This window comes from Pan paniscus, chromosome 11, assembly GCF_029289425.2.
Source record: "Pan paniscus chromosome 11, NHGRI_mPanPan1-v2.0_pri, whole genome shotgun sequence".
Lineage (NCBI taxonomy): Eukaryota > Metazoa > Chordata > Mammalia > Primates > Hominidae > Pan > Pan paniscus.
Window position 1 is genome coordinate 28,426,964 of NC_073260.2, and position 22,916 is coordinate 28,449,879.

The following is a 22,916-nucleotide window of genomic DNA, read 5'->3' on the forward strand; positions in this document are numbered from 1 at the left end:
CCTTGTCCTTTTTACATGTCTGCATAATTCTTTTAAGTGCTGTCTTAACTGTCTGCTCAAGGTAACCAAGGCATCATGTATTTCCCTAATCTGAGGAACAGGCATATCTCCAAGGAGGCTGGCACCTTTCTGTAGAGAATGGTATTAAGAGACGAAGATGTAAGTGTTAGGTGTGCTCATTGTTATTGGGATATCACTATTCCCAGGCTTCTCACTGTGCAACACACACATTGATAACTGTTTTTATTTCTATTTCTATTGAAAACCTCTCTCCTTCTCTCCTGGATTACCTCTCTCTTTCTCTCCTGGTTGACCCCTCACCTTTCAGGCTTTGACACAAACTCTGGGCTGCCTTCCCATGGAGACATCCTCTTCACCTCACTTAGACTCTGACACTGCTTTGCGCTGCCCTTGGAGCCACTGAGGAACATTCTACACAATAAACAGCTTATAATCAAGAGATCAAGGGTATAAAAGCCAGGAAAAAACTTAAAAACTATTCCATAATAATTTTTAAAAATTAGTTTGTGGTATGAGAACACATGGACACAGGAGGGGAACATCACACACCGGGGGCCTGTCGGTGGGTAAGGGGCTGGGGAAGGGATAGCATTAGGAGAAATACCTAATGTAAATGACAAGTTGATGGGTGCAGCAAACCAACATAGCACATGTATACCTATGTAACAAACCTGCATGTGGTGCACATGTACCCTAGAACTTAAAGTATATTAAAAAAAATTAGTTTGTGGTTAGTGGTCATATTTTCTTGTATGCCAGAGTTTTCCATTTAAGGAGAATGTTCTTTAAATATTGCATTTTAAAAAGTTGTAAAATAGCATTTTTCTTTAAGACTTATGCTTTCTTTTAATCTTTTCATTGATAACATAGACTACATATATTTAAAGTATACAATTTGATTTGTTTTGACATATGCATATACTCTCGAAATTATCACTGCAATGAAGATGGTGAACATATCCAACACTCCTCAACTTTTCTCCTGTTGTTTGAAATCCTTCCCTCATGTCATTCTGCTCTTATACTCCCAGGCAACCACTTAATTGCTTTTGGTCACTATAAATTAGTTTGCATTTTCTACAGTTTTATATAATGGAATCATACAGTAAGTGCTGTGTTTTGTCTGGCTTCTTTTACTTGGCTTATTTTGAGAGTGATAGATAGTATTATACATACCAGTAGTTCATTTGTTTTTATTGCTGAGTAGTCTTCTGTTTTATGGATATATAACAATTTGTCCATTCATTTATGAATAGACATTTGAGCTGTTTCCAGTTTTTGGCTATTTACAGATAAAACTACTAGAAGCATTTGTGCTCAAGTCTTTGTATAGACAAATACTTTATTTTCTCTTGGGTAAATACCTAGGAGTAAAATGGCTGAACTGGATAATTAACTTTTAAAGAAACTGTCAGATTATTTTCCAGACTGATTCTATCTTACATTCCCACATCAGTGTGTGAGAGTTGCAGCTTCTTTAAATCCTCACTGACACTTGGTATGGTTGGTTTTTTCAATTTTATCCATTCTAATAGTCATGTAGTGGTGTTTCATTGTGGTTTTAATTTGCATTTTTCCTAATTGCTCTTCTATGCTTATCTGCCATCCGTATATTATCTTTGGTAAACTGTCCCAATCTTTTGCCCCTTTTTGAATTTTGAAATTTCTTATATGCTTTGGATACAAGTTCCTTATGGACATATACTTTGAAAGTATTTTCTCTCAGTTTGTGGCTTGCCATTTAATTTATTTAACAATGTCTTTTAAAAAGTAAATTTAAATGAAGTTCAGTTTTTCCATTTGTACTTTATAGATCCTGCTTTTGATATTTTGACTAAAGAAAAAAAAAAACAAGCTTTTAAAGAATTTAAGTTAGTTTTATCCAGAAGTCTTACTGAGAGCTATAGATTGACTGAGGACTACAGCCTGGGAGGAGTCTTTCAGAAAGGTTCTATTGGCCAGGAGTGGTGGCTCACGCCTGTAATCCCAGCACTTTGGGAGGCCGAGGTGGGCGGATCACCTGAGGTCAGGAGTTTGAGACCAGCCTGACCAACATGGAGAAACCCCATCTCTACTAAAAATACAAATGGCACATACCTGTAATCCCAGCTACTTGGGAGGCTGAGGCAGGAGAATTGCTTGAACCTGGGAGGCGGAGGTTGCAGTGAGCCAAGATCGTGCCATTGCACTCCAGCCTGGGCAACAAGAGTGAAACTGTCCCAAACAACAACAACAACAACAACAACAACAACAACAACAACAACAACAACAACAAAACAAACCAGAAAGATTCTATCAGACTGCTCCAAAATAGTGTTTCAGCTCACAGTTTATATACAGGTTCAGTACATATAAAATCACATCAAAGTTTAGGTGCAAGAGTCTATCTAGTTATAGATTACAGAAGTGTAATCACTAACCCTGTCAGGTGTTCTCTTATGTGTAGGAAAAGGCAAGGACTAGGGCCATTTATCTTTTAAGGAATACAGTGACTCAGGCAAGAGCTGGAGGGTGGGAGGCCCTGTTCTCTATTCTGTTTTGTCTTCAACGCATGTTTCTGGAGAGCTACACGTTGTCACAGAGTCAGGGGCTTTGGGAAAGTATGTTGACAAGCAGAAATGAGCAAATATGTCTTCTTACATTTGTTACTTTGGCTCACAGGTATCTTATCTAAGGAAACTTTGCTTACGCAAAGTACACGATGATTTTCTCTTATGTTTTCCTCTAGAAGTTTTATGGTTCTAAGTTTTACATTTAGGTTTATGACCCTTTTCAGTTAATTTTTGTATATGGTATGAGGTATGAATCAGTTGGTTTTTTCAGTTTATATTTTTGCTTATGGATATCTAATAGTTCCACCATGATTTTAAAATTGTGACTTCATATTTAAAAGTGGAGAGAAGGCTATACTACACTGTCTTAATCATTTATTATACTTTTAATGTCTCTGACAGGGACAATAGTAATGACCCCTCTTTCAATTTTATTATTAGTCATTTATATCTTCTCACCTTTTTTCTCGACTAATCTGGTTAGAGCGTTAGCAATTGTATTGATGTTCTTAAAGACACATCTCTTGGATTTGTTTTATAGTTTCTATATAATTATCTACTATTTTATTTTTTCCTGCTTACTTTGATTTTAATTAAATTATCCTTTTCTAGTTTCTGATGGTAAAAGATGAGGTCATTTATTTGAGACTTTTCTTCTTTTCTATTATAGGTGTTTAATGCTATGATTTTCCTCTTTGGCACTGGTTTAGTGACATCCCACAAATTTTGATATGTTTTGTTTTCATCTTCATTTAATTCAAAATATTCAATTCAAAAGATTTTTTAATTACCTCCTTTGACTTCTTTGATTTATAAGGTATATACAGATACATTACTTAGTTTCCAGCATTTGATGATTTTCCAGAGATCATTCTGTTATTGATAATTTAAGTGTGGTCAGAGAACAGACTTTTTATGACTCAAATTCTTTTACATTTGTTGAGACTTGTTTTATGACCCAGAATATGGTCTATATTGGTACAGATTTCTTTTGTTCTTGAGAGGAGTGTGTAGTCTGGTGTTGGGTTGAGTCTTTTCAAAATGTCAAATTAGATCAAGTTGACTACTTGTATTGTTCAAGTCTCTTATATCCTTACTGATTTTTTCTGTTCTGTCAGTTAATGACTGAGGTGTATTTATCTCTGGCTATATTTGTGGATTTGTTTATTTATCCAGTTACTGGTTTTTACTTTGTATATTTCAAAAATCTGTAATTAGATGCATACACTTTTAGGATTGTTATGTCATCTTGATAAAGAGACTCTATCATTATGAAATAACCTTTTTTTTATAAAATCCCTGGTAATATGTTTTGCTCTAAAATCTACTCTGTTAGATTTTAATATTGGTACTTCAGCTTTGTTTTGTTTAGTGTTAGCTGGGTATTTCGTTTTTTTATCCTTTTACTTTTAATCCATTTGTGTCTTCATGTTTAAAGTATGGTTCATGTAGGGAGCATATAGTTGTGTCTTGCTCTTTTATCCAGTCTCATAATCTATGCCTTTTAATTGAGTTGTTTAGACCACTTACATTTAATGAGTGTATATATATGTGTTTTCATATGGTTATGTTTAAATCTATCATCTTGCTTTTGTCAATTGTCACATTTGTTCTATTTTTTGGATTTGGTATACTTTATGATTTCATTTTATCTTCTTGTTGGATTATTAGCCATAATTCTTTATTTTGTTTTTAGTGGTTGATTCAGTGTGTGCAGTAGGCTTTAATTTATTGTAGGCAACTTTTAAGTGACATCGTACCCCTTTATGTATAGTACAAGAACCTCACAACAATACAGTATACTTACTTTACTCCCCTGCTTTTTAAAACTTTTGTAATAAACTCTATTGTTATTATTTTCATTATCTTTTTAGAACAACTTTATTGAGGTATAATTTAATACCATAAAAGCCAGCCATTTAAAATTCAATAGTTTTTGATATATTAAGAGTTCTGCAGCAGTGGCATGTGCCTGTATTCCCAGCTATTCAGGAGGCAGAGACAGGATCACTTGAGCACAGGAGTTTAAGGCCAGCCTGGGCAACATAGCCAATCCTTGTCTCCAGATAGATAGATAGATAATGTGCAATCATCACTCCAATCAAGCTCAGAAAATGTTTATCATTCCAAGAGAAACCTCATATTTGTTTTCAATCACTCCCTATTTATCCTCTTCCAAACTCCTGAAAAACACGAATCTACTTTCTTTCTCATAGATTTACCTATCTTGGACATTTCATGTAAACAGGCTTATAGATTTGTGGCCTTTTTTGATTGGCTTTTCACTTAGAAAAAAATGCACAATGCTGCATGTTGTAGTATGTATCTTTCTTTCCTTTTTTGTTGCTGCTCAATAATATTCCATTGTTTAAAAATACCATATTTAACTTTATCCTTTCAACAGTTGATAGACATTTGGATTATTTCTACTTTTTGATGATTCTGTAATGCTTCTATGAATATTCTTGGAGAAGTTTTTGTGTGGATATATATTTTCAGTTCTTTTGGGCATATACTTATGAGTGAAATTGCTGGATCATATGAAAATGCTATTTAATATTTTGAGGAACTACCAGATTTTCACAGTGGCTGCACCTTTTATATTCCCACCAGCAATGTATAAGGGTTCCAATTTCTCCACATTCTTACCAACACTTGTTATTATGTCTTTTAAATTATAGCCATCCTAGTAGTTATGAAGTGTGAATTTGGCTTTTGTTTCCCTAATGGCTAAAGGATATCCAGTGTCTTTTCATATTCTTGTTAGCCATTTGTCTGTTTTCTTAGAAAAATATCTATTCAGATATTTAATCATTTTAAAATTAGCTTGTCTCTTTATTATTGAATTGCAGGAGTTCTTTATTCTGGATACAAGTCCCTTATGATTTGCAAATATTTTTCTTTCTATGAGTTGTTTTCAATTATATTTTTGAGATACTTATATAATAAAATGGTTTTTATATTTATCCATGTTATTACTATTAATATTTTTGGTATCCTTCATTTCTTTATGAGGATCCATATTTTCATGTGGTATAATTTTCTTTCTGTCTGATGAACTTCTTTTTCACATTTCTTATGGTCCAACGTCTGCTTATGATGAATTCTTTCACCTTTTGTATGTTTGAAAATGTTTTTATTTTACTTTCACCTCTGAACATTTTTTAATGTGTATAAAGTTCTAGATTGATAGTTTCCCCCACTTCCCATTATTTTAAAGATGTTGATCACCTGCCTTTTTGCTTGGATTGTTTCTGATGAGAAATCTGCTGTCATTCTTATCCTTGTTCCTCTCTAGGTGTCTTTTTTTTTTCTTTAATCCAGTAACTTTAAAGATTTTATTGTTATGGTTTTGTAAATTTGATTGTGCATTTTTCTTTGTTTCCTGTGCTCATGCTTCGTTGAGCTTGTTGAGTCTGTGGGTTTATAGTTTTTATTTTTAGCCTTGTTTTTTCACTCTCCCTTTTTGCTTTGGGGACTCCAGTTACGTGTACAGTTGACCCACGAACAATGCAGATCCATTTATATGCATATTTTTTCCAACCCAATGCAGATCAGAAATACAGTATTCATGGTATGCGAACCCCACAGATATGGAGGGCCAACTTTTTATATATATATACATATATATATATATATATATGCAGGTTCCACAGGGCTGTCTGTGGTGTAACTGCCCAATGGGTTCTCCTTACCTACTCCCCAGGTAGAACTGATTTATCAAGACAGGAGACTTGCAATAGTGAAAGAGTTTAATTCATGCAGAGCCAGCTGAATGGGTGACTGGAGTTTTATTACTCAAATCAGTCTCCCCCCAAATTTGGAGACTGAGGTTTTTAAAGAATAATTTGGTGGGTAGGGGGCCAGGGAGTAGGGAGTGTTATTGGTGGCACTGGAGATGAAATTATTGGGAGTTGAAATATTATATAAACATATATATTATATAAACATATGTATTATATAATTGAATATAATACCTATTATATATGCAATATATTATATAGACTAAACATAATAATTGAATAGATATATAATAGTTGAATTGCATGTAAATGTAGTTTTAATAACAAGGTTGCCAAGTACTGTATTACTGGATGCTTACATTGTTCCTAAAATTATCCTATCATACATGATATTGCATTAAGCATCCTTGTAGCAAATTCTTTGTCCTTTATGTTTTTCCCATAGTATAAATTCCTAGTGGTGGAGTTACATGCCTTCTGATTCAGCACACTTTTTAGGATCTTGATGCAAACCATGCATATACACACATTTCCCTAATATTAGCATTCCAGAAAGGTTACAACAGTTTCACCTATACCAGAAATACATTTGAGCGCCTATTTTCCTACTTTGTATACAAACACATCAGAAAACCATCTTTCAAGGATAACTTTCTTATGTTGAGGCAGTTTTAAATCACAATCATTCAAGCACTCAGTATCGATTTTGATTCATTCTCCCAAAGGTGCTTGAATTTTAAGCTACTTGAAACCTTAAATAATGAAAGATGTCTCTGTTAAGAGAACTCTCTGCCGTTGAACACTGTTATTCAGGGCTGAATCACTTTACTTACCACAGCCACAGACTTCTATATTCTGACTAGCTATTTCGACACTTTGTTTCCACCCCCATTGGTTTCTTTTCTTCCCTAATTTTCTTCCCTTCACTTCATATATTCACATTCCTTCTATTTTAGGCCATTTGGGAATTACTTTTTTTTTTTTAGAATAGTTAACTTTTTAAATTTTTGTTTTATTTTTAATTTTTGTAGAGACAGAGTTTCACTATATTGCCCTGGCTGGTCTCAAACTCCTGGGCTCAAGCAATCCTCCGGCCTTGGCCTCTCAAAGTGCTGGAATTACAGGCATGAGCCACCACACTTGGCTGAAAATTACTTCTGATGTTAGAAACATGCACTTACTCTTAGAATGAAATATTTTCAAGACTCATCTGTGGTTGGAAGAGTCTAGCCTGCCCGAAGCTTGGTTATAGAGGTTGTAATTGTCCTTGTTCTGAAAACTATGGACTGAAAACACCCCAGCTTGGCACAGTGGCGCCCTCAGTAGAAATGTATCCACCCTATAGGGTGCTTCTCCTGTAAGTGGAAATCCTAATTCAGATTTATATCTGCATTGCTCTAGGTCCCTATGCAAATGGCTGAGGGTCATGGCATGCACACACTAAGAAGATCAAGAGTTTAGATGACTCTGGAAAGAAACAGGGCAGAATGAAGTCTGTCTCTTACTCAGAGTAGAGTTCTACTTTTCAAGAGGATTTTTTTCAGTCTTCTTTGTGGAATCCTCCTCATTTCCCCTTAAAATGTAGATCTCATTCCTTCTCTTCTTGCTCTCTGTCTTCATGAGTGATCATACTTCCTTGAGCTCAATTTTCTCCAACTCAGAAATCTGTAGTTCCAGGCCGTTCCTGATTTACTACTTCTAAGTAGAGATTTTCTCCCATTTTCTAAGCATTGTAACACAAACTAGCTTGACCTTGAGGCTAAACAGTTTGGCCAATATATCCTTTGCCTTCATAGTGACACTTATTCTAAGATAGTAATCTCCATAATTTGAATTTTACAATTCTTGGTTATTTTGGTAAGTGTCAGGATAGCATTCCTCTCCATCAGGACAACTTCTAAAGTGAAAACTATACAGCTGGGAATACAGTCTTTGAAATTAAGACAGTGTTTACTTATATAAGTTTTGGCCAGTTTCTCCAGCTTCTAGAATACCTGACCTGGCCCACCCTGACCTGATAAAATACATGTAAAAAGGCGCAATTGTGTTAATTGTGTTTCTCTCTCTGCAGTCAGTGTGCGCAGGATGGGCTAGTTGTATTTCTTCCATGGAATGCATTAGCTCTGTGCCCTGTAGAAAAAATGATAGACTTTTAGACCAATTTGAAAATAAAAGGTCTAATTGAAAAGCTGGAGAAGCAAATGAAAAGACTGATCTTATTTGTGGAAAAGGATTTATGAACATGAAATATATTGTATCCTGTGAGTACACTGAAGCAAGATCTTAGGCCTGACACTTTGAGGAAGAGAGGAAAGTAGCCACAGAGAGGAAAGCAGCCTGTAGCCACAGGTGGCGATGGTATTTTAAAACAAAACATAAGGTAGTCATTTGGTTTCTCAAATGCATTTCTGATTTCTTTGTTCTGAATCTGCATGTGAAGCAAATGGACCCATAGCCTCCTTCATCCCAGCTGAACCATTTGCTTCACTGTCAGTGAAGGGGATAGAGTCAGTGGTAGGGATAAGTAACCCAGATAAAAAGTTTAGCATAGCCATGTCTCTGTCATCCTGTTTTCCCCTTTCCTTTTCCTTTTTGATTCTTTAAACCGGAAATTCTGATTTTATCAACTTTAGAAATGAAACAGTATTGATTGGCTCCTTTCTCAAAAGGTGAAGAATGTTCTCCTTTTTCTTGTGACTTTCTGGAGTTTTCATCTTAGCTTATTAGTTACACGTATTTCAACTGTATAGCTTTTTTTTTCCTATTAGTTAAAACTGCATTCTTTTTTTTTTTTTTGTCACCATTACTATCACAGGTATTCTGTGCTTATCTGGATTGACAAGCTGCTCTTGCCAAAGGTTTCCTGAGCACATTATTTTGATTTGTCATATGAGTAGTTGTATTATGTCATTGAACAAATTTTTCAGGGAGAAATATATCTTAATTATACCATATGATCCAGCAATCTCACTGCTAAGTATATATCCAAAAGAAAAAAAATCAGCATATTGAAGAGGTATCTTCACTCTTATGTTTATTGCAGCACTGTTCACAATAGCCAAGATTTGGAAGCAGCCTAAGTGTCCATTAACAGAAAAATGGATAAAGAAAATGTGGTACTTATACACAATGGAGTATTATTCAGCCAGAAAAGGAATAAGATCTTGTCATTTGCAACAACATGGATGGAACTGGAGGTCACTGTGTTAAGTGAAGTAAGCTAGTCACAGATAAACTTTGCATGTTCTTATTTGTAGGAACTAAAAAAATTAATTGAACATGTGGAGACAGAATAGAAGGATAGTAACGAGGGGCTAGGAAGGTGGGTTGGTTAATGGGTACAAAAATATAGTTAAATAGAATGAATAAGATCTAGTATTTGGTAGCATAACAGGGTAAATTTATTGTACATTTTATAATAGTTAAAAGAGTATAGTTGGATTATTGGATTGTTTGTAACACAAAGAAAGGATAAGTGCTTGAGGTGATGCGTACCCCATTTACCATGATGTGACTATTACATATTGCATGCCTGCATCAGAATATCCCATATACCCCACAAATATATACACCTACTATGTACCCACAAAAATTAAAAATAAAAATATTAAAAGTGGCTTGTTTTTGTTATTGCAGGTAAACAAAGGCTTGATTGGCTGTGGAATTTTTGAGTCATTCCATATTTCTGACAAAATCTTGAAATTTATTCCTTCATCTTATTTGTTGGGGTGAGGTTAATGGCTGTGTCCAGCCCATTTTTTTCCCATTATGATTTGATTTATTTTCCCCATTTGATTTTTTTAATGGGATTTCTTTTAATTTTTAAAGCTTATTAACTTAAACCTGTTTTTCACTTATCATTTACTTCATAGTTTTCCTGGAATTTGTCACACTTTTTAAAATTATGGTAAAATACACATAACATAAAATTTACCCTCTTAACCATTTAAATGTACAGTTCAGTAGTGTTAAATATATTCAGACTGTTGTGCAACCAATCTCCAGAACTCTTTTCGTCTTGTAAAACTGAAACTCCGTACCCATTACACAGCAATTTCTCATTCATCCCTCTCCCCCAGTCCCTGGCAAGTACTACTGTACTTTGTCTCTATTAATTTGACTATTAGCTACCTTATATATGTGGAGTATTTGTCCTTTTTTGACTGGCTTATTTCACTTAGCATAATGTCTTCAGGGTTCATCCATGTCATAGCATATGCCAGAATATCCTTTTGAAGGCTGGATGATAAGCCATTGTATGTACATACCAATTTAGTTTATGTCTGTTCATCTGTTGTTGAAAACTTGGGTTGCTTCTACCTCTTGGCTCTTGTAGATAGTGCTGCTACAAACATGGGTATACAAATATCTCTTTGAAAGATCATTAACAGTTATTTTGGATATACACCCAGAGGTGGGATTGCTAAATCATATGGTAATCCTATTTTAATTTTTTTGAGGAACCTCTATACTGTTTTCCATAGTGATTGTACCATTTTTGGTCCCACCAGCAGTGCTGGGTTCCAGTTTGTCCACATCCTTGCTAATGCTTCTTTTCTTTTTTTGATAATGGCTATCTTAATGGGTGTCAGATGTTATCTTACTATTTTGATTTGCATTTGCATTTTACTGATGATTAGTGATGTTGAGCATCTCTTCATGTTTGGCCGTGTGTGTGTGTGTGTGTGTGTGTGTGTGTATGTGTATATACATTTTTGTAGAAGTGTCTACTCGAGTCTTTTGCCCAATTTTTAAGTTGTTTGTTGTTTTTGATTTTGAGTTGTAGGAGTTAGGAAAGTTTACTTTTATTGCTAAGTAACTTCTGTTCCACTTATTTTTCTCAAGTATGCCGATTATGTTGAATCTTTATGTCCTGTGATTTATATCCATAATTTCTTTTTAAATTTTTTTATTTTTATTTTTTTATTATTATACTTTAAGTTCTGGGGTACATGTGCACAACATGCAGGTTTGTTACATAAGTATACATGTGCCATGCTGGTTTGCTGCATCCATCAACTCGTCATTTACATTAGGTATTTCTCCTAATGCTATCCCTCCCCCAGTCCACCACCCCCTGACAGGCCCCAGTGTGTGATGTTCCCTTCCCTGTGTCCATGTGTTCTTATTGTTCAACTCCCACTTATGAGTGAGAATATGTGGTGTTTGGTTTTCTCTTCTTGTGTTACTTTGCTGAGAATGATGGTTTCCAGTTTCATCCATGTCCCTGAAAAGGACATAAACTCATCCATTTTTATGGCTGCATAGTATTCCATGGTTATATGTATCACATTTTCTTTATTCAGTCTATCATTTGATGGGCATTTGGGTTGGTTCCAAGTCTTTGCTATTGTGAACAATGCTGCAGTAAACATATGTGTGTATGTGTCTTTATAGTAGAATGATTTATAATCTTTTAGGTGTATACCCAGTAATGGGATGGCTGGGTCAAATGGTATTTCTAGTTCTAGATCCTTGAGGAGTTGCCACACTGTGTTCCACAATGGTTGAACTAATTTACACTCCTACCAACACTGTAAAAGCATTCCTATTTTCCCCACATCCTCTCCAGCATCTGTTGATTCCTGACTTTTTAATGCTCGCCATTCTAAATGATGTGAGATGGTATCTCATTGTGGTTTTGATTTGCATTTCTCTAACGAGCAGTGATGATGAACATTTTTTCATAAGTTTGTTGGCTGCATAAATGTCTTCTTTTGAGAAGTGTCTGTTCATATCCTTTGCCTACTTTTTGATGAGGTTGTTTTCTTTTTGTAAATTTGTTTATTTCTAGATTCTGTATGTCCATAATTTCTAATTAATCCAGTAAATTCCATTATTGTAAGCACATGTACTTTTTCCCAAGCCAGACTTCCATGGCACCAACTTGGTTTTCTGCAGTGGCACTTCTGTCTTTTGTAGTTTTAAATTTTTAGTTTCTGCAGTGATTTTTTTTTTAATTTTCTTAAAAAATTTTAAAATCAAACTTGTAAATGTTTATAATTTAAAAATGTATAGGTAGATACTTTATTTGGCAAACAATGTTAGCTATCACTTTTACCATGTTCACTATATTGTTCACAGTATGATAAGTATTACTCCAGGTGTCTTAGGTACATTAATCAATTCAATTCTTATAGTCATATGTGGCAGCCTTACTATTATTATACCCATTTTACAGAGGAGAAATCTGAGGCAAGGAGACATGACATAACCTGCCCAGGGTCATACTGGCAGGACAAGGATTTGAACCTAGGCAGTTGGATTCCCTAGCGTACTGTACTTGTAACTACTATGCAGCACTGCCTCTCTTCCTCCTTTTCTTAAAAAAAGAAAAGAAATGTATGTGCTTTATTTGAATTCTGACTCAACCAACCAAACTGTTAAAAGTTATAAGAAAATCAGGGGATTGTGAACTTACCGCATATTTGATGATATCAAGTACCTCTGATTAATTTTTTAACTGTGATGATGGTAAGGTAGTTTCCTTATAAAAGAGTTCTTTTAAGGACAAAACAGCTAAATATGTAAACATAAAGTTATTTACAGCATATGTATTATGCTGAGTTATTTACAGAAGAAATTAAATGATGCTTGGGATTTGTTCCTCTATATTATCTTTAAATATATTCATTTTAATTGACATACATTTGTACATATTTATGGGATACAGTGTGATATTTTGATACATGTATATACAATGTGTAATGATCAAATTAAGGCAATTAACATATCCATCACCTCAAACCTTCATCATTTCTTTATATGGGTAACAGTCAAAGTCCTCTCTTCTAGCTATTTGAAAAAATACAATAAATTGTTGTTTGCTATAAGTCACTCTTCAGATCTATAGAACACTAGAACTTATTTTTGCTATCCAGGTATAACTTTGTACATCCATTAACCAAACTCTCCCTATCCCTCCCTGTCCCCTAGGCTTCCTAGTATCTAGTAAGCACTATCCTACTCTCTACTTCTGTGGGATCAACTTTTTTAGCTCCCACATAGGAGCGAGAACATTGCAGTATTTATCTTTCTGTGCCTGACTTACTTCGCTTAACATGCAGTCCTCCAGGCTCACCCGTGTTGCTGCAAATGACAGGATGTATGTAATTTAAAGTGTCAAATAGCTCTGAGGCTTGCCAGGAAAGAGGAGTCCTTGCTTGCTTCCTACAATTTTACCTTCCCCAGAGCTACCACTTTCAGTTGTTTTGGCAGCCTCATTTGATATTTGCATTGAATCTGTAAGATTTTTTTAACTTCTTTTTGAAAATTTTTAAAATTGTGAATGATATGTTTTGAAATATGTACTATGTGGAATTTTAAGGTTTTTATTTCTTTTTTTATCTTACTAGTTTGGAATATTTATAGATGTACCATGTGCAAAGTGTACCATTCACATACTCCCATCCTGAACCTCCTTTTCTTAGTATAGTTAGGTCATGATTTTGACTAGGCCGTTATTCAGTGTTAATAGGATGATGACCTTGTTAATGCTGTTCATACCTGAGCCATGTAGAATTCTATGAATCCTTTTCCTCTTCTGCAAATTTTTTGTTCTATTTAAACTAATTGTTCTTTTGATGTTTGCTTAGTTTTCTATGTGCTTTTTACTCATTCAGTCCTAAATGCTCTTGGTTATCCAAATCTCCTCTTGATATACTACTTCTTGAGTCTTTTTGCTTATCACCCAAGGATTTCCCTTCACAATTATGCCAGGAATTCCTTTTTTTCTCCCTCTTGTATTGGACTCCTGTTTCCTGTATCACATGCCTGTCTTTTTCTTAGTTTCCTCCCTGTTTTGCAGAAGAACATCTGCCAATAGAATTCTAGGTTGTCAACTGCCTTCCTCATTGCTTCATTGTCTTCTAGCTTTCAGGGTTGCTGTTGAAAAGTCCAGAGACTTTCTGATTCCTAATCCTTTGCTTATGAGCTTCCCTACCTGCTTTTTGATATTTTATAGGACCTTTTTAATATCCTTACAGTTAAAAAAACACAACTCATGATGAGAGATGCTGTGTTTAATGTGGGCATATTGAAATCAAATGAAATGGGCAGGTAGGCACTCAGTGGGCCCTTACAGTCTACACAGTTATGACCTTACGTTTTAGGAAATATTTTGAGTTAGTCATTTGACTTCACTCCCACCCCATTTCCTTTACTCTTTTATTCTGGAATTCTATTTGGCTATTAGACCTGCTGGACTCATTTTGTAGCCTTCTCATTTTTACTGTTCTAGTCTTCTTTACTTTTTTTTTTTTTAACTCTACATTTTGGGCACATTCCTTAAAGTTATATTCTAATCTGTCTACTGAATTCTTTTTAAATTCTTAAAAATTGACATATAAAATTATAAGTATCATGCACAATATGATGTTTTGAGTATATATATATTGTGGAATGGTTAAGTCTAGCTAATTAACAAATGCATTACCTCACATAGCCACCATTTGTTTGCGGTAAGAACAGTTAACATCCACTCCCTTGACATTTTCCAAGAATACCATGTATCATCATTATCTGTAGTCACTGTCCTACACGATAGATCTGACCTTTTTCCTCCTAACTGCAATAGATCTCCTGTCTAACTGTAAATATGTATCCTTTGATCAACATCTTCCCATCTCCCTCTCCCCACAGCCACCCCAGCCTTTGGTAACCACCACTTTGCTCTCTACTTCTGTGGGAAAAACTTTTTTAGATTTTGAATTACCACTTTTTAAGCATCCTGTTTTTTGTTTGAATAAGTGCAATATATTCTTCTCGATGTTACTATTGTTAAACCTATTCATCTGCTCAGATTCCAGAGAGAAAAAATCTTTCCGTCTCAGGCCTTAGATGATGTAAGACTGCCTTCAGATGCTATTTAGCTCTGATAGGCGGAAGAGATAATAAGAAAGAAGACAAGCTTCAGCTCTGAACTGCCTGTATCTCATCTTGTTCCTCCAGGTTTGGGCTTCAGGAATTTCTTCTATTTTGTTTATATCAGACTATAGGGCTCTCTGAAGAATGATACATAGTTTGAAAAATTTCCCCATTTTATCTAAATTGTTGTATATCTGTAATAGTTTTCTAAAGTTTTTAGAATAAATTTGTCCTTTCCAGGTTTCAGCATTGATGGTTTCTTCTTTCCTCCTTTATTGCTTTTCATTCATCTATTCTGTTTTGGGGATGAAGGCTTTAAAATCTTTACCCACGTAGCTTCCCCCAACTACCTCTGAGAAGTCTGTTTTATCTTTTGCATCACTAATTTTATTTTTTGCTTTTTAAAAATATTCTACTTTCTGCTTCATTGGTTGCTTTTATTCAAGTTCATAATTCAGATTTTCTTTTCTGGTTAGCACAGACTCTTTTCTGGTCTCATATTTCTTTCTATGACTACCTGCTCTATGTGCAAAGATTCTACTATGTCCCCTGGAATTTTAAGAACATGAGCTAGAAATTTTCTGTTAATAGAGTTTTCTCTTTTATATAGTATATCTATTTCTTAAGTAAATATTTGCTCTGATTCTAGAATCTTCCCCTTTTTTGAACCACAATGTGTTCTATTTGCCTGGTGGATTTAGATTTTTCTCCTTTGCTTATCCTTAGGGAAGTCAATGCATATTCGGTATTGGGTATTGCCTTGTTTTCTTTCCTTCTTTCCTTCCTTCTTTCCTTCCTTCCTTCCTTCCTTCCCTCCCTCCTTCCCTCCCTCCCTCCCTCCCTCCTTCCTTCCTTCCTTCCTTCTTTCCTTCTGTTTTAAAATTTTACTTTAAGTTCCGGGATACATGTGCAGAACATGCAGGTTTCTTACATAGGTATACATGTGCCATGGTGGTTTGATGCACTTGTCAACTCGTCATCTAGGTTTTAAGCCCCGCGTGCATTAGTAACCCTGTGTTCTTTCAAGAAACTTGTATGAGTCACTATTTGACTCAAGTCCAGACAAAGGAAAAAGGTTACATTTGTAGTAGATTAATTTACCAATTATGAATTCATATTCCTGTGAGGCCTGGGAAAAGAGCCAGCATCAGCTCCAGAAGTAATCAAAGGGAAGTTTGCCTCAAACCAAAGACTTTGTTTTAGGTATTTGGTGTGGCACTCAGTAATTAGCAAGGTCATTGTCACTTGGCATGGCTGCCCTTGCCAGGAGCCAGCTGGGAGTGTCTTTTTCCCATGTGTTTTCTGTGGTAGTCATCATGGCCACCTGTCAACCAGTAGTAAATGCAGCCAGAGGTTACTTGCTTGGCTGGCCTCTGAAGCCAGGAGCCCTTTTAAAGGAGTTAGTGTGTTTTAAATGTACCCCAAGTCTTCCTGGGCTTAGTTCCCTCAGCCCCCATCACTCTGAACTAGGGGTATCATTATCGGTTTAGTGGATTCTCATTTGCTTATTTTCTGGTGGTGCAGTTGCAGTTTCACATGAAGAGGATATCGTGTTTTAGTCCTTTTGTCAACCTCCCATGTTGATTCTTTCAAGTATATATTTCTGAACGTTTAAGATCTATTTATAGTTTCCAGGGCTGATTCAGGATATTCCTCTGTTATAATCAACTGGTCATTTCTTTGGTAATCTGGCACAAAGAAATAAGCTTATAGCTTTCTTATTTGGAAATTGTATTTTATATATGTGATTTGAATCATAGGGGGGATATTGAGGTAATTTAGACCCAGTGATTGTAAAGGAATGGATGAATGATCCAATAAATAAATAGATGACAAAGCTCATCTTTTGCAGGTGAGAGGCATTAGAAGTAATTTTACGGTTTTGAGAAGAGAAATATAGATGAGAAGAGATGCCTAGGAGAATAGAAAATGGAGACAACTAGGAAAGAAGAGAAGAGGCAACAGTAATGCTCCAAGGGCAGTTGGAGAGCCTGATGTCAGCTGGGCAAACCCACATTGCTTCATGGTTTTCTGTGGCTAGAACACAGTTTTGAAGCTCAAGCAAAGGAAATGGAGAGTTAGGTTGGTGGCAGGTTGGAAGAGTTGCAGAACAGGTATCCAAGTACTTGGAAGAGTTCAGAGGGGTGTATTTCTTAGTCTCACTCTGTTGCCCAGGCTGGAGTGCAGTGGTGCAATCTTGGCTCACTGCAACTTCTGCCTCCCGGGTTCAGGCAGCTCTCTGCCTCAGCCTCCTGAGTAGCTGGGATTACAGGCGCCTGCCGCCACGCCTGGCTAAATTTTTTTTTTTTTTTTTTTTTGTATTTTTAGTAGAGACGGGGTTTCACCATCTTGGCCAGGCTGGTCTTGAACTCCTGACCTCGTGATCCACCCACATCGGCGTCTCAAAATGCTAGGATTACAGACGTGAACCACCGCACCCGGCCAGGGGTGTATTTCTTTAAAAATTATTGTGCAACTCTCTAGTTGACAGTCTGGGGCTCTGGTAAGGCGGGGGTTCATCTGTCAAAGTGAGCCAGCTTACTCAGCTAGATACTGTATGGCATGATTACTTAGGGTAATGTCTTTTTTGTCTTATTTAGTTCCCCCATGATTTGTGCAGTTTTGTAAATAAGTTGAGAAGTAAATAGATTTCATGATATAATTTTAAGACTTCACTCCCAAGGGAAAACTGATTTATACCTTTGAAGTTATGTCATTTAGCCCTTGTATTTGGCAAAGTAAGCATACACTATTTTATAAAGCGTTCTTGTAATGTGTGAATAGGTTCAACAAAATTAGACGTGTCTCATGTTTTAGGAGAAGGCAGTTAATTTTCTGTCTTATTTTCTTCTTGAAAATGTGAAACTAACAATCTGTCGTGTTTATTAGGCATCTCAAGAAAATGAAACATCCAAATGAGGGTTAAATGATTAAAATTTTATATAGATGAGAGGAGCACAAGGTTCTCTGTCTCAGGGTTACTCTGCAGGTCATCTGACTTTCATCCTACTTTCTCCATTTTTTATCTGACATTTTTGCTTAAAGATTCCATGTGCTTTCCATCTCTTTTTAATCTTTGATCACATGGAGTATTGGCCTATGGAAAGAGTATGAATCTTAGCATAGGCCCTGGTTCAGACCTAAGCTCTTTCGTTTCCTGACTGTGTGACTGTGGGTATGTTGCATAACCTCACAATACCTTTCAAAGCCTCACATGTATCCTCTGTAAAATAACCGAATAGTATCTGCCTCAAACTGTCGGGGAAATGACTGCTCCAAAGCTCAGCATCCAGTGGCCTTCCATGAAATCCCAGTCTCGCATCTTTCCCTCTGCTGTTGTTAGTAATAACGCCATATGACATATTTGTTTGGTGGATCTCATCCATTTCTATATCGCTTTCCTTACTCTAAGCTAGGTGCCTCTATTTAACTTTTAGGCAACTCTCTATATTCTGAATATTGAAAATATTTTAAGGTTATATTGCTTAATGACATAGCTTGGTGAAATGTTATTGGACCTGAGCATATAGTATGTGTCCTTAAGAATGGAATCTTATGTGCTTGATTTTTTGCTTTTTAGTTATATTATTGATATATTCATTTATGTCACATAGAACAAGATAATGTGAATTATAAATACATAAGAGGGAGAAAGGAAAAATGAAAGTAGGAGTGAGCAAAAAATAGTGCCAGGAGTAAGTTCAGTGTAAAACAGTGCACCTTGGGGTTCCTGTAATTTTCTTGGGTAGGTTTGGCACTCTAGCAGTCATCTTGAAAAAAGAAAGGTCCTGTATACATATGCTTTTCTCCTGGGTTGTTTATTTACTTTCACAGTGTGATAAACAAGTCTCATTTGTTCCTAAAACTGGGACTAAGGAGAATATCAGTACTGTCACAGGGCAGCTGTGGAATTCGGTGTTGAATGTCATGACAAGATAACTTGAGAACTTTACTACTTATTTGTGAATGAAAATAATTGCTGTAATGGGAGAAGAAAATAGGAAGGCTCTACAGTTCTAAGCAGCCAGAACCTAAAGTGATTGAAACTGTAGTATCAAGGATGCTGCACAAAAATGTAGCAATTAAAAATTTAAGCTTATAGAAGTTGCTGTCAAACCTAGATTATTTCTTAGAAAAGCAGCACTTCTGAGCTCCTCATTTGCCCAGTATCCCTGAGCTAATATAGGGTAGCACCAAGGGATGTGGGGGACAAAGGACTTGGATTAAATGTCCAACTCCACAGTTCCTGCTGTGCAAGACTTGGATCTTGTGACATCTGGTTCATTACTTTTACTATTATGAAAAGTATCATTTCCCAATAGTTTAAAAAGTGTTCAGGTATCATCTTGCATGTTGGTGAAACTAGAAAGTATATTTACAGACAAAAGCTCTTTAAAGGCAAGGTTGGCTTAGCCTTACTTTTTTTTTTTTTGAGACAGAGTCTTGCTCTGTTGCCCAGGCTGGAGTGCAGTGGCACGATCTCGGCTCACTGCAACCTCCGCCTCCTGGGTTCAAGTGATTCTCCTGCCTCAGCCTCCTGAGCAGGTGTGTGCCACCACGCCCAGCTAATTTTTATATTTTAAGTAGAGATGGGGTTTCACCATGTTGGTCAGTCTGGTCTCAAATTCCTGACCTCTGATGATCTGCCCCCACTGGCCTCCCAAAGTTTTGAGATTACAGGCCTGAGCTGCTGTGCCCAGCCAATAACGTCTTTTGAATAAAAGAAAAGATATTGTTAGGGAGTATGAACATCACCGGAAAATGAAAATGTTTCTTAAAAATAAAAGAATTTTTAAAAATTATTTTCTTAAAATGAAAAATTTTTTTCTTCTGGACTAAATTGCAATGTGGAAAGAGTCACATCAGCCTTTGGACAGAACTAGGGCTGTGATTTACTATAGGGAAGTTAGCATCTTTCTGAGTTTTCTTAATGAACATGTGAATAAGAGATTTGGTTATACTTTGTGCTTATTTAGCATCCTCTCTTTGAGGATGTCAAAAGGATTTTAGAAATGTTCTCTTTCTCACACAGGTGGACGTCTGATTTATGAAGCTCCCCATCCACCTATCTGAGTACCTGACTTCTCAGGACTGACACCTACAGCATCAGGTATCTTGCCTTTCTTTAGTCTTAAAAGCGGTAACTAAGTTCCTTGAGGAGATATAGGCAGGGAACACATTCACTTCGTTACGTTTCATATAGGCCTGGGAACTGGAGTTGCTGCTGTAGTCCTGGTTCTACCATTAAATGTGTGACTCTAGTCCCTTTTCTTCTCTAAGCCTCAATTTTTTCTTCTGCAAATAGGTGGGGTTGGACTGGGTGCTGTCTAATGACTTGACGGTATTATGGTAGTCTACCTTTATCCGAAGGTTCACTTTCCACAGTTTCAGTTACCTGCAGTCAAACTTGGTCCAAAAATATTAAATGAAAAATTTCAGAAACAAACAATTCACAAGTTGTAAATTGCACACCGTTCTGAATAGTGTGGGTGAAATCTCATACTGTCCATGTGATTTGTCCCTTTGTCCTGCGATTCCACACTGTATGTGCTACCTGTACATTAGTCACTCAGTAGCTGTCTCTGTTATATACAGGGTTGGGTACTATTCACAGTTTCTTTTTCTTTTTCTTTTTTTTGAGAAGGAGTCTCGCTGTGTCACCCAGGCTGGAGTGCAGTGGTGCCATCTTGGATCACTGCAACCTCTACCTCCCAGGTTCAAGCAATTCTCCTGCCTCAGCCTCCTGAGTAGCTAGGATTACAGGCATGTTCTACCACTCCTGGCTAATTTTTGTATTTTTAGTAGAGATGGGGTTTTGCCGTGTTGGCCAGGCTGGTCTCAAACTCCTGACCTCAGGTAATCCTTCCCCCTCGGCTTCCCAAAGAGCTGAGATTATAGGCGTGAGCCACCGCACCTGACCCACTATCCAGTTTCAAGTATCCACTGGGGGGCTTAGAATCCACTCCTCAGATAAGTGGGGGTGGTTACTGCATTCTCTTTGCCCTCTATGTAAGCCATCAGCTCTCCACTGTGGATTATTCAATTCCTTTATTATTTAATGGCAGGATGGCTTTTCCCCCAACTCACCCTCCCCAGCTCTGCAACTTGAAACTGTCTTCCCAAAACATCTAGCTGGGATGTTGGATTCAAACCTATGAAAATTCCTCAACTTCAGAGTATTTGGACAGATAGCATAGAAGTCGTGGCTTTTAGACCTTAGCTTTTCCCTACCGGCTTTCTGTTTGCATTAAGCTAGTATTTGACACTTGACGTCTAGGGATTCTTACCTCCTTTGGCCAATGGTACTTCACACCCATATGCTAGTCCTTTTATGCGAAATGTGGGTTTTCCTGTTGTTTTCCAGGTACACAACTTCTCCTAGCATGACCTCGATCTGATCAGCAAACAAGAAAATTTGTCTCCCGTAGTTCTGGGGCGTGTTCACCACCTACAACCACAGAGCTGTCATGGCTGCCATCTCTACTTCCATCCCTGTAATTTCACAGCCCCAGGTAAGGGCTTCAAACTAGCAGAGGTCTGAGGTAATCATAAGTTTGTCAAATATTTAAACTGGGTTTCAGGAAGTGTATTTGACTCTAGGGATCATGTATATCTCTCTCGCTATCATTTGGTGTGTATTCGAATAATGGTGCTTTTGTGAGTGAGGTGCCATTTCGTTCAGGAAGCAGCTGGAACAATGAACAAGTGATTTTAGTGAACTGGCCTCTGTTCATAGGAGGCCTTGGTTTTCAGTGCTTAGGATGACTGACTGTCATTATAGGCATCAAACTCTAAATCAAAGTAAGTCAGTAGTAAACCCTGCTGCTTTTCCTCTCTTGGCTTTTTTGTGGGCCGGGGGGTGGGGTGGGGTTTAATGAAATATATCAGAATGGATCTAATTTTATAACAAGTTTTCTGAGGGCTGTCTTGTTGTCCTCCTCCTATACTTACACTTTTGCCTTGACCTGTTCTAGGAACTTTGAAAACAAAATGCAATTCCAGAAACTTCTGAGCAGCAATCGTATGAGTTATTTTTTTCTGTCCAGTGAAGAGCAGTAATACGGCAGGGACATGGTCTTTGTTCAGATGATTTTACAGCCTGATTTAATCAGGCATTCGCTGGACTCTTTCAGATTCACCAGGCAGCAGGGTACAATGTGGAAACAGACTTTGGAGTCATAAGGCCACAGTTCACATCCTTGCTCCTCTGATTGCAGGATAAAGAGCCCTAGTCATGCTAGCTTCTCTCAGCTTCAGTTTCCTCTCATGTAATCATTCCTCACATGATGGTTATATGGATAAAATGATGGTTCATATACATGAGGCATACAGAGGTGCTCAGAAAGTGTAGTTTCCCATTTACTCTTCATTTATCTTCTTTCTATAGTGTGACCTCCTTTCTTATTTGTGACAATCATTTTTTGGCCAACTTTATTTTTATTTATTGATTTTTTTGAGAGAGAGCCTTGCTCTGTTGCCCAGGCTGGAGTGTAGTGGCATGATCTTGGTTTACTGCAATCTCCACCTCCTGGGTTCAAGCGATTCTCCTGTCTCAGCTTCCTGAGTAGCTGAGATTACAGGCGCCCGCCACCACGCCCAGCTAATTTTTGTATTTTAGTAGAGATGGGGTTTCACCATGTTGGTCAGGCTGGTCTTGAACTCTTGACCTCAAATGATCCACCTGCCTTGGCCTCCCAAAGTGCTGGGATTACAGGCCTGAGCCACTGTGCCCGGC

The 22,916-nt window shown here is 36.7% G+C and overlaps 1 protein-coding gene across 21 annotated transcripts in view; it reads left to right on the forward strand.

Moving 5' to 3' along the window:
- LPAR1 (lysophosphatidic acid receptor 1) overlaps positions 1-22,916 on the forward strand; it is a 165,482-nt gene that overhangs the window by 45,233 nt on the left and 97,333 nt on the right. For 14 of the 21 annotated variants that reach the window (XM_034967973.3, XM_055117737.3, XM_063594270.1 and 11 more), the window contains 2 exons: positions 20,214-20,291; positions 21,546-21,693. The exons of 4 other annotated variants lie outside the window; for them this stretch is intronic. In XM_034967973.3, the coding sequence (XP_034823864.1) occupies positions 21,649-21,693 (45 nt within the window). In that variant the 5' untranslated portion in view covers positions 20,214-20,291; positions 21,546-21,648. Of the gene's footprint in view, positions 1-20,194; positions 20,292-21,545; positions 21,694-22,916 lie in introns of those variants that run through there. 3 more of the 21 variants (XM_055117742.3, XM_055117741.3, XM_063594271.1) reach the window with 2 other exon arrangements.